The following is a 15,480-nucleotide window of genomic DNA, read 5'->3' on the forward strand; positions in this document are numbered from 1 at the left end:
TAAGACTAGGCCCTTAACCTTTCAAGTTCTACAGAGGCTAGCTAACCCAACAGGCTGGGTTTCCATTTACAGACCATTACCAGGCCACCAGTCTGGCTTTGCCAGGTTTGCCGAACTGCTTGTGCTCTGCTCTGCATCAGGGGTGCCAGCCTTCTCATAGACTCAGTCGCCTGCAGGTGTTTGTTGGTTGGCCCCCTGGTAGATACTCAGCACTAGACAAGGAGACAAGGTTGGTGCTAGAGGTGCCAAGAATGGTGTCAAATCCTCAGAGACTTGATCAAGGAGTTGTAAAGACAGAAGGAATATAACTGGTGACACCACCAGCTCATTTTTTTTTAATTACAGAAAGAGGTCACTGAGTGTTTTGGGGTTCAGAGACATGCTCACTGTGAGAGGGCTGCATCTGAGTCAGGCCTTGCAGGCTGAGTGGAGCGCGCTGGGGGAGGGGCAGGAAGGAAGGGTCCCTGCAGATGAAGTGGGACGTACTGGCCCAGTAGGAAGGCAGTTCTGGCTGTGATGCAAGATGATGTTAGGAGCTGGGCGGGCAGGCTGGAGAGGCCCCTGGCTCTCTTCTCATTCCATACATGTCTGGACGAAGGATGAGCTTGATTTGATTTAAGAGACAGATCCATCCTGTTGGTGGCCTAGGATTGACCCCAGGCCCGGGCTCTGGAGAACATGTTTGCATAGCTTCCGCTCCAGAGGGAACCACTGCTTGTCTGCTGGTGCTTGTTTGCCAGGAGATGAAGAAATTCTATCTGCAGTGCACTCACTGCTCTCCCCAGGAGAGACTTGGCTGGTCATCCTGCAGGATCTGAACTGCCTATCCTCTTGTAATGGCTAGGGACTGTAGTGGCAGGAATTGAGCCCTGCCTGGTAAGACTTGGGGGGTAGAGGCACCCCAGCTTGCATCCAGCAAAGCAGAAGGTTCCTCTGGGCTTGCAAAGGGTGAAGAACACCGGTACCCCCAGCTTCCCAGCTTCTCTGTCAGGAGGCCAGCAGAGAGAAGACACTAGAACCTCAACCCCTGGGCTCCTTTGCCATTCAGTCGCTGTGTGAGCTCATTGTCCTAAAGCTCCTGGGATGCCACTCAGGTCCACACCAGCCACCACTGTGTCCCTCCTCCCACGGTTCCCATCTTCACCTGCTCCCCACCTTCCACCAGAATGAGATGCCAAGCCCTTTGCCAAGCAGTCTGCCGCTGACTACGGGCTGTTTCTCCAGCCCTGCCACCCGCTTCCTGCCAAATGCTGCCTCTGAACTTCGTTCACCTTTTCCTCAGCAGTCCAGAACCAACACCTACTCGCTCTTCAGGAAAGAAGCTCATGAGGCTGCCTGCACTCCCCACCACCAGCCACCAGCCATTCTCTTTATCTCACCTCACCTTTCCCTGCCTCAACCTCCCTCTTCTTACCTTCCTTACACTGTAGTCCTGAGGGACTCTTCTGTTTCCTTCCAACTCCAGCAGAGAGCCCTTCAAGCCTAGGAAATGCATCATCCCATATGAGACTGTCTCCTGGGTGGAGTGCTCATCCCAACTGTTCTGGGAATAACAGGAGGCCGGGGATGATGTGGTTCTGCGGATGCCTGGAAGTGGGGGGAGGGCTTGGCTTCCCTCTTGGGTCCTGGCTGGAGCCCAGTGGATGTCCTCACTCCCACTCCAGGTGCCGTTGAGATTTGTGTCAGACAGAAGCAGGGCCTGGCTTGCCAGGCAGGCCGCCTGTGCAGGAGGGGGAGGGAGGTACAGCTGGCCCTATGGACTGATTGTATACCACATCCTGCATTCTTCAAAAATGAGGACGCGTAGGTTTTAGATCTTTGTGGAATGGAGTGAAATTCAGTGAATTCTTGTCAAAGCCATTTCAACCTCAAATTAGTAATAAGTCATTTGCAGTCCTTTGACAGTATTCACATATTTGTTAGGCTGTATGAAATCTCAAGTTCAGTGTCGTAAGGCTAAAAAGTTTATTGCTGTTGCATTGGCCGGGAATCGAACCCGGGCCTCCCGCGTGGCAGGCGAGAATTCTACCACTGAACCACCAATGCTCCAGTTGTCTACAGCTGTGTGGCACCTCCTTTAATTCTAGGCCTCCTTGTATGTCTGTTGAGTCACAGCCCAGACTCTGATGCTGCCACATCAGCAGTGCTGCAAGAACAGTAAGCCTCCACTCCAGAGCAGGAGGGAGCAGAAAGGTGGGTGTGGGCATGTGGAGTATGTGTGCACACATACACACATAATTGATTTGCCTTCAGGCCTTAAAACAGAAACTGGAGCTCAACTCCCTGCTCAGTAAGTACTTTGGGTGTGTCTCCCCTCTGTTGTCTGAATTTCCCATTCCATTTTGTTTGTGTTAGGCTTTCTGCTGGCCACCAGCACGGGCTGAGAGCTGTACAATGGAGTCCTCTTCAGGGGATGACTACAGGCTGAGCTGCCACAGCCAGCCAAGCTTCTCTGGGGAGCCCCAGTCAGTCACTCCCTTGAGCCAAACGTGTGGTCCCAGACTCACTGGGGCCTTGGGCGGCTGCTGCAGGCCCTCTGTGGTTGAGAAAGATGGCTCCTCCTGTGTGACAAAGCTAGCCAGGAAGAGACAAAAATAAAAGCAACACTGCATTGGCCGGGAATCGAACCCGGGCCTCCCGCGTGGCAGGCGAGAATTCTACCACTGAACCACCAATGCTCCAGCTGTCCTCTGAGGCATCTGCAAGACTCTTCTCACTGGGCTGTCTCTATAACTACAGGAGTTCTGTCAGATTCCTGGGCCTCACCTGGCTGGTTTGTTCAGTCTGGGAGACAGGTTTACATATCTCCATCCTTGACAAATGTTCATATGCTACTGCTTCTTCAGAGTTGGGGCTAGGAACTGGAGTTCAGTTTCCACCTGGGGCTCTTGGTTCATCTCTCAGTTCTAGCCCTCAGCCCCGTGAGGATGTGATCCTTCTCTCCCATACAAGCGTCCACCGTTGTCATGGCAAAGAAGTCCTTCACTAGAACTTGAGCTGATTCAGGAGCCATGGCCTTGAACCTTCAAAACCAAAAGCTAAATAAATTTTCTTCATAAGTAGCCTACTTCTCCTATTTCATTATAGCAACAAAAAACTAATATACCTTTTTGTTGTTGTTGTTGTTATTCGTGAGGCTTGAACTCAGGGCCTGGGTTCTGCTCTTGAGCTTTTGTGCTGAAGACTAGCACTGTACTACTTTGAGCCATACCTCCACTTCCAGTTTTTAGGTGGTTCAAGTCTCACTGCCTTTCCTGCCCTTGCTGGCTTCAAACTGCAATCCTCAGATCTCAGCCTCCTGAGTAGCTAGAATTAGAGGAGTGAGCCACCAGCACCCAGCTCTGCCTTCTTTCCTTTACCTGGGAAATGCTTGTCAATGTGTTTTAAGATTTGGTTATCCAGCTGGGTGCTAAGACTAAGATAGGAGTCCTTAAGACTCCTATCTCCAATAAACCACCAGAAAACCAGACGTGGTGCTGTGGCTCAAGTGGTAGAGCACTTGCCTTGAGCTGAAGAGCTGAGGGACAGTGCCCAGGCCCAGAGTTCAAGCCCTACAATGGACAAAAAAGAAAAGATTTGGTTCCCAATCCACCTAAGGAGCATTAGCCATGGATGGCTTTGTATAACACTTGTTACAGCTACTTGTTTGGATGTGGGTCTTGCCCATCAGTCTAGGGTATTGCTAGAGCTGTCCCTGAAATAATGGCCAGATGCACACACCCTCTGTGCATGAGTAAAAGTTGAGCAAATCTTCCATAAATCCAGTTGAAGTATTATGATCCTCAGTGGGACAATAATTTACATTTTCTTAGATTTTCAAAAGTGAAATAGTGCTATAGTTCCTTCTTCCAAAGAGGATACACAAAAGGAACCTGAGACTGGAGTAGGGAAACAATCATGGCCCATCCAGCATCTCCCAGGCAACAGCAGAACTGAGAGGACCTGCCCTAAAATCCCACTTCTTCTTTCCTGATCCCAGGCCCCTCTCTGGAGCCCCATGCAGCTAGGGCAGCCTGGTTCCACCCATCCCACAGCTCCTCTTTCTCTTTCCAGGCTGGTTCGGGAATTCGTGGCCCAGAACAACACCATGCAAATCAAGCATGTGATCCAGACCCTATCTCAGGAGTTTGCTCTGTCCCAGCACCCCCACAGCCGGAAAGGGGGCCTCATCGGCCTGGCCGCCTGCTCTATCGCCCTGGGCAAGGTAACACTTCTCCTGGGGGACAGACACACTAGTGATGGCCTCCACTGTAACTGAAGCATCGATACCTTTCCTATCAAGACCCAGCAGGGTCCTGCAGATCTGCATTTTATTACCACTCTTCCTATACCTAAGACCAGCAAGACTGGCTTCCAGGCCTTACAGCCATATCCTCAGATGTAACCCCTCTTTTAGGAGACTGGCTTGGGATAGATCTTTAAGCCCAGCCCCCGCTCAGAGGCCTAAGCATCTTGGGCATCAGCTGACACTGCGGGCTGTGGAGCCAGGACCTTTTACCATTCTGATCTGTCTCACTGCCTTCTACCCATTGCAGGACTCTGGGCTCTACCTGAAGGAGCTGATTGAGCCTGTGCTGACCTGCTTCAATGATGCAGACAGCAGGCTACGCTACTATGCCTGTGAGGCCCTCTACAACATCGTCAAGGTGGCCCGGGGTGCTGTACTGCCCCACTTCAATGTTCTTTTTGACGGACTGAGTAAGGTAACTTTCTGTAGCTGGGAAAGCCCTGGGGATGTCCATGGGAGTTCTCCACCTGACTCCTCGGCCAGGTTGTTTTACCTACCTCCCTCCCTCCCCCACCTTTCTCAGATCCATTCACTGAGCAAACTTTGTGTTCTAAGCTGCATGATAGGCTTGGTGGCCATGGGTATATGGTAGGTCTCTTGGCTTGAATTTGACTGTGACCATTTCCTCTGTGTTTCTCTCCTGTTTCTGTGCCTTGTAGCTAGCTGCTGACCCAGACCCCAATGTGAAAAGTGGATCTGAGCTCCTGGATCGTCTTTTAAAGGTATTTTTACTTTGTAATCACTTTTATCTTCTTATTTTTAGAATCTGGTTTTTCTATATGTACAGTTGAAAAATTCTGATGTTGAAGGTGTTCTTCCCTAGTTGTTTTATTTCTTTGTTTTGGATTTGCAGCATGGAGTTGGGGGGATGGGGGGCAGGGAATATGGAGGGTTGAACTCCGGGCTTTGTGCTTGCTAAGCAGATGCTCTACTGCTTGAACGATACCTCCAGCCCCTTTTTGGTTGTTTTCAAGGTAGAGTCTTGCTTTATGCCTGGTTTACAATCTTCCTACTTGTGCTTCCCCGTGTAGCTGGGGATAACAAGTGTGTGGCACTGCGCCTAGCCATTGTACTTCCTCCGTAGCTTAGATATCAGGCACCCACCACTATGCCCAACACTGATTGAGATGGGATCTCACAAACTTATGCCTAGGCTAGCCTCATATCACAATCCCCCGATTTGCCTCCCAGGGAAGCTACAGTCTTGAGCCACCATACCTGGCTGTCACCCTTATTTTAACACTCCTAGGCAAAGCAAAGCAGTTTTCCTACCATACCACTCTTCCCATGACAGAACAACAGGTATTTGGACTAGACTACAGGAATAGGTTTTTGCCATTCTGTTAGTTCCCTGGACCTTTCAGTCTTACCTGTTTTGCTTATGTTTTGGTCTGTATCAAGGTAGATTCTCCAGGGACCTCACCTCTGTAACGCAGGCTCTGCTGTTTCCCTCATGGTTACCTGACCCTGGAGCTGGCCCAGGGCCAGTAATGCAGTAGGTCAGAGAGGCCTGGTCTCTGCCTCTTGACAGCTCACATTCTTTTCATCCACAGGATATTGTGACTGAGAGTAACAAGTTTGACCTGGTGGGCTTCATCCCCTTGTTAAGGGAAAGGATTTACTCCAACAACCAGTATGCCCGACAGTTCATCATCTCCTGGGTAAGGTCCAGCCCCTGGCGTGGTTCCTCCAGGCACAGAGATCCTCTGCTCCAGTCTCATCAGCTCTCTAGGATTACAGGCTTGAGCCACCGTACCTGGTCATCCCTCTTATTTTAACACTCCTGGGCAAAACAAAGTTTACTTTCTACATGACTCTTCTCCATGACAGAGAAGGGTATTGTAGTTCCTTTGGTCTCCTTGTTATTGCCCTTGTAGCCAGCAATCCTAATAATCCAAAACATTTTATCCACCTTTGACTTGAACATCCATCCATCCTGTTTGCCCCTAAAGAGATACAGTTTTTTCTCTATCTCAGAAAATACCCATGTATCTCTGATGCCCATATTACTTCCTCCCACAGTTACCTTTGTTAGCCTCATCTGGCCTCCCCCATCCATCCCCTTCTCCCCAGGCAGCCTCTACATGTGGAAGGAAAATGATCACTGCCAGCACTCTGTCCCGTAGACACCTGACTTCTGTGACATGTGACACTGTAGGGTTCCCTTCACTGCCAGGTCCCCAGACAGCGGTGAGGGGGAGAGGAGGCTCTCCGCCTGAGCCAACTCTCCCTTCTCCTGCTTCCCCTTGGCCAGATCCTGGTTCTGGAGTCTGTGCCAGACATCAACCTGCTGGATTACCTGCCAGAGATCCTGGATGGACTCTTTCAGATCCTGGGTGACAATGGCAAAGAGATTCGGAAAATGTGAGTACAAAGGGACAAGCAACTGCTGAGACCCATGGGCTGCACAAGATTCCCAGGCCCCATGCCAGCAGGAGAGCCTAGGATGCTGGTACTAACCTGTGTGCTTCTGCTTCCACCCCTGGTGTCTAAACAGTGTCCCCCTGACACATGGCCAACCCAGAGCACCACCTGGTGCTATTCCCTCCTCCTCTTCTCATCGGTAGGTGTGAGGTAGTTCTTGGAGAATTCCTGAAGGAAATTAAGAAGAACCCCTCCAGTGTTAAGTTTGCTGAAATGGCCAACATCCTGGTGATCCACTGCCAGACCACAGGTAAGTGTGTGAAGACCCAGCTGCCTCCTTGGAAGCCCCTTTCTCTCATGTCTCGGCTCCAGTGAGGAGGCAGGCAGGAGCTATGGTAGGAGAGTTAACCCATGCGACACTGGACAGCAGGCGCCATGGTATACAGGGTCTTGGTGAGGAAGAGAGCCAGATTCTCTGTTGACCTGGAAATCCTTTCATTTTGTCTGAGATAAAGTAAAGATCTGGAGCTCCTTTTGCAGCAGGCACGGCCTAAGCACTTAGAGTTGGAATGTTTGGAGCTTAGGATTGTATATGTTAGTTTTTGTGAGGTATCAAACCACTGAGTAACATAACTGCTTTAAAACAATAGCAACTGTTACTGATCATGAGTCTGCAGGTCAGTGGAATGACTTATACTCCCCTTAGCCAGACTGGGCCTGGTGTGCACCTGGGCAGTCAGTTGCAAGAGTGACTAGATGGGGTGGTCTGAGACAGCTTCTCCCATGTCTAGCAGTTGCCTGGCTGGCAGCTGGGGTGAGAGGCAATGGGTTCCAGTGCCACATCATTCCGCAGACTGGTCTCTGTGTGTTCAGATGGTATCAGCAGGATTTCAAGAGAGAGATGACAAGGTCTCTAGAAGCCTAGGCTTGAGCCAGGCTATTATAGGCTGGAGTAGCCAGGCAGTCCAGATAGAGAAAAAGGGTAAGGAAAGTAGGAAAAACACCACTTCTAGATAAATGAGACTCAAAGTCACATCACAAGGGTGCATGGATCTGCAGAGGGCAGAGAATCGGGGCTAGTTCTGCAGTCCAGCCCAGCATGGTCATTCCCTTCCAGCCCACTGTCCACATGGACTTTCCTTTGGAAAAAGCCAATGCACTTGGGCAAGGGAGTATTGGCAAGGAAGGCTAGAAGCAATTCAGCCTGTGTTTCCCCCATACCCCCACGCTGTCCTGCTCGAGCATGCATTCATTGGGAGGGTCTCTCTGGCTGCTTGAGCCAACCCCTCCAGAACCCACTGACTTCACTTCCAGACGACCTGATCCAGCTGACGGCCATGTGCTGGATGCGGGAGTTCATCCAGCTAGCTGGCCGAGTCATGCTGCCCTACTCTTCGGGGATCCTGACGGCTGTCTTGCCCTGCCTGGCCTATGATGACCGCAAGAAAAGTATCCTTCACTCCAGGGAAAAGAAGGGAGGGCAATCTCAGAGGAAGTTGTGAAGTAGAGGGACCCTGAGAGGGGAGGGGGCTCCCTTGGTATCTCCTTCACAACTCCAAATAGTCCTTAGCATCTAAGAAAAAAGAGATGGGGCTTAACATGGATTTGGAATGCTGGAGCAGGGCACTGGTGGCTCACACCTGTAATCCTAGCTACTGAGGAGGCTTGAGATCTGAGGATCATGGTTTGAAGCCAACCTGGCAGAAAAATCTCTGAGACTCTCATTTCTAGTTAACTACCAAAAAGCCAGAAGTAGAAGTGTGGCTCAAGTGGTAGAGCGCCAGCCTTGAGCTAAGCAAGAAAGCAAAGCTCTGAGTTCAAGCTCAGTACTGGTATCCCAATGCAAAGCTGGCTATTCCCAACCATATCTGCTTACTTACAGACCTGAGGCCACTCTTACAGGCACCAAAGTTCTGTTCTTCTAAACTCAACTGCACACCTCAATAGGTAGAAGTCCTATTGGTAGGAAGACTCTGTACCCCCTCTCCCCCCCACCCCACCCCAGAAGGAAGAACCACTCACAGAGGCTCTGGGGTAATGGAGACTCGGGTCAAACTGCCTGCTTGCCCACTGACAGCCTCTGGGGAGGACTGAGCCCCTGACCAGGAAGACCAGAGACATCAAGCCTAAGGGGGACTGTGTAAGGCTACTCCTTACATCAGTGACACAGGCATCAAGGAGGTGGCCAACGTGTGCAACCAGAGTCTGATGAAGCTGGTCACCACGGAGGACGATGAGCCAGATGAGCCAAAGACAACAGTTCAGAGACAGGCTGAACTCAACCCTGAGGACTCCCTGGCAAAGCAGGAAGGCACAGCTCGTGGTGAGTAGACATTCCCACTTTACCTTCTGTGCACTGAGGTCCTGGGACTTGACTTGCAGCCTCATGTAATTCTAGTAGCAGCCCAGTGAAGCAGGAACAACTGTTTATCTCCATCCCTGAGGCCCTAGCAGCTAGTGCATGGTCAGATTCGCGTCACACCCTTCCCCCCACACCCATGCTCTTAACACCTAGGAGACCATCAGTTGCATGTTGCCCTTAATCCTTCTCTGGGGTACGCCACAGTAAGTCGTTGTGTGGCACCTGGCTGGAGCACCAGGCTGCACAGGACTTCTGTTTTCTTGGCCTTTGACTTCAGCCATTTAACTGCCACAGTCATTATCAGTGTTCGGGAAGTCTTTAAAAATAATAAGTTACTGTGTTCCACTCAGATTCTTGAGGCATTTTTTTGTGTTTATCCATAACCTAGTGCAACCATTTTTATGTTGCCTGGCATCTAGAGTTTAAACATTGTCTAGAGTTCCAACATTGTCTAGAGTTCTTTGACCCTGTCCTCACTGAGAGAGCTCGGATCACCTCCCTTGCAGTCAGTTCAAGATGCAAATCTGTAAGGATAAAGGCTAGAGCTTTCTGCAAGAGCCAAAAGCATTTTCTCCCTTTACTATTTGTGGGTTTCTCTGTTGAATATCTGCGCAGACTATCAGTGACCGCCCATGGGTCCGCCTCCTGTGGGTGTGACTGGTAGAAGTGAGAAGCACTCCTAGCTGGACCTGCGTCAGGAGTCAGGTTGCAGCTCTGCTAATAACACTGCAAGTAAGACAAGCAAAACAGCTGGAGGCAGGACAGCCCACAGCTGGAGCATTGGTGGTTCAGTGGTAGAATTCTCGCCTGCCACGCGGGAGGCCCGGGTTCGATTCCCGGCCAATGCAAGCAGCTAAACACACTTTTTTTTTTTTTTTAAGTAACTCCTGGAAAAAGAGGAAGTAAGTTAGTACAGGCCTTTCAAGAGAAGTGCTTTCTTGCTAGGAGAAATTAAAAGTCTCAGGGCTAAACATGCTTTATGAACTTGCACCAAGACACTTTATTGTGGCTTTCTTTTTTGTTTTATTTTCATTTTAGAACATTTTCAAAACAGAAAGATACAAAGCAGCAAGACTTGTATTCAACCAAAAGACAATCAGTGTCAAAGTTTTGACATTTTAAATTTTTTAGTATATACATAATTTAAATCATACATCTTAAAACAGCTACACATCTGGTTTGGGGGAGAATTGAGGGATTTTCTTTTCCTTGTTTAACTTTGCTTTGGTTTTGGCCTAACATGAAAGTTAGTGCCTCGCACTACAAAGTCAGGAAGTAAAATAGTGGTTGTCTGGGTTAAGGGGAGGTGGCTCCTGAGACCAACTGCTTACAGATCCTGGCTTCTTTTAGGAGTAATGGAAATATTCTGGAATTAAGTAGCAATGATGTTTGCACACCTTTTTGATTGTATTTTTTAAACCCAGTTGTACATTTCTACTAAGTGAAATTTTATGTTATATGAATTAGATCTCATTTAACACACACACACAGAGTTAATACCTCTTTCCCCTCAAGTATACTTAGCAGCCCACCCTTTCTGATTACATTGGAGCGGTCTAGAAGGAACTGCTCCGTTCTGTGGGTTATGATAGGCAGCTGAAACACTCTCTGTGAGCCAGAGCATTGGTGGTTCAGTGGTAGAATTCTCGCCTGCCACGCGGGAGGCCCGGGTTCGATTCCCGGCCAATGCAGTTTTTTTTACCCTTTCTCAGTTAAGCATTCTTCAAGCAGCTGCCTGCTCAGGAGAGCATTCCCCCAAACCAGGACACATTCCGGCAGCTTGGCTCAGGATTTTACTGCCTCATAAACAGCAATTCCAGCAGATGAAAAGCACATTTTATCGTCGTTCCCAGAGATGGCAACAGCTAATTTGACAGCTTCACATTCACTCATAGCCCGTCTCAGCTTGTAACTAATCACATTCTTACCAACATGCCTAGGAAAGAGTCCCAGCCATGCCAGAGATAACCCAGCTAGACAGTGAACAGGCTCAGCCCAGCCTGAGCCTCCACAACTTAACTCTTTCCTCTCCTCCTACTGTTCAACCCTTGTCCACCTGCTGTGATAGGAACCTCCTGCCTTGTCTTCTGGCCTCAGTCTGGGCTCTTCATATCCAGCCTACATAGTACACATGTGTGCATACCCACCTTGGACCCCAGAGCTGAGGCCTCCAGTCTAGACCCCTCCTTTGAGTCCATTGCTCCCAGTCCATCTCCATCTGCGGCAGCTCCTGCTTCGCCCTATTTGGGAGGTTATACAATGTAGCCTCCCCCACTTAATCCTGTGATAATCCCCAATTGCCTCAGGTGTCACAGCAAAGATTCTGGGGGTTCAACTGGGTGCCTGTAATCCTAGCTATTCAATCTGAGGATTGCAGTTCAAATTCAGCCTGGGCATGAAAGTCTTTGAGACTCTTATCTTCAGTTAAGCACCAGAAAACCAGAAGTGGCACTGTGGCTCAAAGTGGTAGAGCACTAGTGAGCTAAAGAGCTCAGGGACAGCACCCGGTCCCTGAGTTCAAGCCTCACAACTGACAACAACAAAGATTCTGGGGGTTGGACAGACTGCCAGTCCTGGCTGAGCTCACTTCATTCCTGCTTCGCCTCACTTTGGTCTTCATATATAGTCCAGACTGGCCTTGAATTCACGATCCTCCTTTTCCGCCTCAGCTTCCTGAACACTAGAATTATAGGTACGTACCAATATTCATGGCTCCATTGCTCAGCCTAAGGCTAAGATTCCATATTTCTTAATACCTAGTACTACCTAAGGTACAATGTGGCTGTGAGTTTCAAACCATATTATTGCATATGTAATATATGGTATACCATCTGAATTTAATAGGGTTCTATCCTGCTAAACCTGCTAGTTGGAAATACCATGAATTCAAAATGCATTTGATACACCTAACCTACCATCCATCATAGCCTAACAGAGCCTACTTTAAACACTTACATTTGCCTATAACTGGCCAAGGCTTCAATGTACCCATCTGTAAAATGGAGATAATCAACTATGTACAGCGATTAAGAGAATTAAAGGAGTTTGTGAAGGGCCTAGGAAATGCCCAGCAAGTAGTGAATGAAAGCATGAGGGACCCCAGTTTGCATCAGCTGAGCCCTCATCCGCTTGTGACCAGTGTTTCTGCTTCTGTTCTCCCATCCTCCACCTGCCTTAGTTAACTTGAAGCACATTTCCAACACCATACCATTTCATCTGTAAATGATTGTGTTCCTTAAAGACCAAAATGCCTTTTACAAAAACAGTCACGATGCCATTATCACACTTCAGAAAATCAGAGTAATTAAGTACTTAATATTACCAAATAGCTATTCAGGGTTTATATTCCTAGGACACAAAGACGACAGATACATTCTTTCTTCCTTTTTTTCTTTCTCTCTTCCTCTTTTTTGTTGTTTATGTTTTGTTTTGTTTTAGACAGGGTCTTGCCATATAAGCCAGGCCATTCCCAAATGCAAGATTCTCTTGTTTCAGTCTCTGAAGTACTGGAATTGCAGGCATGTACCATGCACCTGGCTGATGGGTTTTATATACATCATTTAGGTTAGGAGCAGACTGTGTGCCAAGGGACATGGAATAATATGGTCCTTTATATCTTGAAATGTTCGTTTTGAGAAAGAAGGTAATTTGAAACAGAGTTCCCTGGAATCTTTGCCATACCCACCTGTCCCCTGTATCCCAAATAGATTGTTATTGCTACTTAGGTACAAGTTCTAATTTTTTTGCTAAGAATTTTGTTTTCTTTTTTGTGGTACTGAGGTTTCAATTTAGGACCTAATGCTTGTTAGGCAAGTAAGTGCTCAACAACTTGTACCACGCTACCAGTAAGAAAGGGGAATCACAGAAATGGGGGGACGAAGGGTGAACCAATTCAACAGTGATACTCACTAGACTCTAAGTTGGAAATGAACTTTGCAACTTGGTGGGGAGGGAGATTGGGAAGGGAAAAAAATAGGGAGAAAATGAGAGAAGGGAAATGTACTTATTACCTGACTTATGTAACTGTAATCCCTCTGTACATTACCTTTACAATAAAATTTAAATTTTAAAAAGAAAGATTAGGTTAGGCACAGTGACTCATACTTATAATTCCAGCTATTCAGGAGTCAGAGATCAGGAAAAGCATGGTTTGGGATTATCCTAGGCAAAAAGTTAGCAAGTTATCTTCCTATCTCATTAAACAAGCTGGGCATAGTGGGCTATATCTATAATCCCAGCTATTCAGGAGGTAGAGGTAGAAGAATTGAGGTCCAATGCCAACCTAGTCAAAAAGTATGAAACCCTATCTGAAAAATAACCCAAAAAAGGCTAGAGGCATGATTCAAGTGGTACAGCACCTGCCTAGCAAACACAAGGCCCTGAGTTCAAACCCCAGTACCAATTTAAAAACAATGCTTATATCGCTTTCAGGATGTGCCAGGTATCATTGTAAACACCTAACAAGCCTACAGTGTAGGTAGGCACTGTCACGCCCCCTCGTGGTGTACAGTGGAGGAAGGGAGGCAGGGTCAGGTGGCTTGCCCCAAATCCCATGGCTAGTCACTGAGGAGTAGAGCCTGAGCTGAAGCCAATGGGCTGCAGAGTTCCTGCTTATCAGCCTACAGCTCTGAAGAAGAATTAACACAAAAGGGCAACAAAAGATGCTCTGTGTGAGTGGGAATCAGAAGACTGCAGAGTAAAGCAGTTTCCCTTTTACTCATCAAGTTGGCAAACACTGGAGGGATGACTAACATCCCGTGTGAGGCTTTGGGAGGCCCAGTGCTCTTCACTGCTGCAAGTGCATATGAATTGCTAGACCCTCCCTACAGGGCAACTGCACAGGGTCTGCTGAATCACATGTCTGGGCCTTGCCCTGGCAGCCCTGCTTTATAGGGATCCTCATGTGGAGGGAGCTCAGGAGAACTGGCTGAGTGCAAAATGAATTTCTGAGTCCTAGCAGTTCACCTACAAATGTAGAGATGTCTCTGAGAGGGACATGGCCTCCAGGGACATGCTGCCATATCTGTCCTGCCAGGATTCACTGCTCTTGCATCTCACCTTCCTTCCCTCTGGCCCGGGCTGGAGCATCTTGCTTCTTTAGGAAACTTTATTACATTCCAAAATAAAAAGGTTGCAGTTTTTAAAAGGTTATTCTTTAAGGGGATAAAAGCCATTGTTGATGATGCCACTTAGACCCTGTTCTTCCCCGTCATGTAGCAGTAAGGTCACTACAGGTGACAGAATTGAGTTGGCCCTATGGAGAAAGGCAGTCTTTCCCAATGTCAGTCCCTTGATTGACATACTTTCCATACCATTTATACCCAACCTAAAGTGTACATTTCAGTGACTTCTGTATATTTAGGGTTATGTAATCACCAGCATAATCAATATCAAAACACTTTCAGTGTCTAAAAAGAATCTTTTAATAATTTTATTGAGATTAAGTGAGTAGATAAATTTCACAAATTTCACAGTATTATGTCTAAAAAGAATCTTAGCAACCAGCTGTGGTTGACTCATTGTTGTAATCCTAGGTACTTGCGAGGATCACAGTTTAAAGTAAAAAACAAAAGGTCAGGGGAAAAGAAGTTTGAGAAACTCCATCTGATCCAACAAAAAGCTTGCTGTCATACGATATCCCAAATAGCCTTTCATGACACCCTGTTCTGCTTCCTCTCCCAGGAGGTCCAGATGGCTCTTGTGACTCTAGCTTCGGGAGTGGCATCAATGTCTTCACCCCAGCCAGGTAAGCAGTGTGTTCCAGTCAGAACTGTTTGAAAAGCAAGTAGCCCACATCTTTCCTGAGGGTGGGGGACTGCAGGGAAGACCCAAGGCAAACTGCTGGGCCTCTGTTTCAGGAGCTCCTCTGTCCAAAGGATGACTAAGGAGGGGATCTAGAGGGCATTTTTGAGAGCCTAGCCCGCCAACTTCCTGTGACCAGATAGCTTTGAGAGAGAGATTAGAAACCATTCAAAGTTAGTAAATTCACTTGGTTTTGTGTTCATTTTGTTTTGGGGTTTGGGGGTTGAGACCAGGTCTTGTCTAGCCCAGGTTGGCCTGGAATTCAGCAATCCTACCTCAGTCTCTCAAATACTAGGATTACAGGCGTGTGCCATTCTGCCTGGCCATAAACCCAGCTCAGGCTAGGTGATAGCAGTGACATTTGCAGATGCTTCTGCTTGTCCAAACATTGTGGAGCTACAAGAACAACAAGGGAAAGGCTGATGGGAGACTAGCTAAGCACAGATTCCAAGACTGTGGTGGACTCCAAGTGCAGGAACTGCTCGACACTCCTAGGGCAACTGTCATAGCACAGCCTTCCACAGGAGGGCAGTACAGGCCAAGCAGACGAACAATCCCATGCCTCGCCAACTCCCACCATGCTCCTGAAGGGTAATGGGATCCCCTGGGGAGGGAGTGTCGCAGTTATGTTCCAGTCTGAGTCCCTTGGACCTTCCTGGCCCTG

At 48.1% G+C, this 15,480-nt stretch overlaps 1 protein-coding gene and 4 non-coding genes across 5 annotated transcripts in view; 3 read left to right on the forward strand and 2 right to left on the reverse strand.

Moving 5' to 3' along the window:
* Vac14 (VAC14 component of PIKFYVE complex) overlaps positions 1 to 15,480 on the forward strand; it is a 92,407-nt gene that overhangs the window by 10,283 nt on the left and 66,644 nt on the right. Inside the window, exons 2-10 of the mRNA XM_070026254.1 lie at positions 4,054 to 4,204; positions 4,536 to 4,703; positions 4,948 to 5,010; positions 5,842 to 5,949; positions 6,543 to 6,652; positions 6,856 to 6,962; positions 7,967 to 8,101; positions 8,823 to 8,975; positions 14,697 to 14,760. Coding sequence (XP_069882355.1) covers positions 4,054 to 4,204; positions 4,536 to 4,703; positions 4,948 to 5,010; positions 5,842 to 5,949; positions 6,543 to 6,652; positions 6,856 to 6,962; positions 7,967 to 8,101; positions 8,823 to 8,975; positions 14,697 to 14,760 — 1,059 coding nt within the window. The remainder of the gene's footprint in view (positions 1 to 4,053; positions 4,205 to 4,535; positions 4,704 to 4,947; positions 5,011 to 5,841; positions 5,950 to 6,542; positions 6,653 to 6,855; positions 6,963 to 7,966; positions 8,102 to 8,822; positions 8,976 to 14,696; positions 14,761 to 15,480) is intronic.
* Trnag-gcc (transfer RNA glycine (anticodon GCC)) lies at positions 1,976 to 2,046 on the reverse strand. Its single transcript has one exon. It is a non-coding gene; the product is annotated as a tRNA-Gly (tRNA).
* On the reverse strand, positions 2,608 to 2,678 carry Trnag-gcc (transfer RNA glycine (anticodon GCC)). Its single transcript has one exon. It is a non-coding gene; the product is annotated as a tRNA-Gly (tRNA).
* Positions 9,792 to 9,862, forward strand: Trnag-gcc (transfer RNA glycine (anticodon GCC)). Its single transcript has one exon. It is a non-coding gene; the product is annotated as a tRNA-Gly (tRNA).
* Trnag-gcc (transfer RNA glycine (anticodon GCC)) lies at positions 10,635 to 10,705 on the forward strand. The gene has a single exon. It is a non-coding gene; the product is annotated as a tRNA-Gly (tRNA).

Source organism: Dipodomys merriami, unplaced genomic scaffold (assembly GCF_024711535.1).
Source record: "Dipodomys merriami isolate MVZ:Mamm:240054 unplaced genomic scaffold, mDipMer1.0.p SCAF_176, whole genome shotgun sequence".
Taxonomy (NCBI): Eukaryota; Metazoa; Chordata; class Mammalia; order Rodentia; family Heteromyidae; genus Dipodomys; species Dipodomys merriami.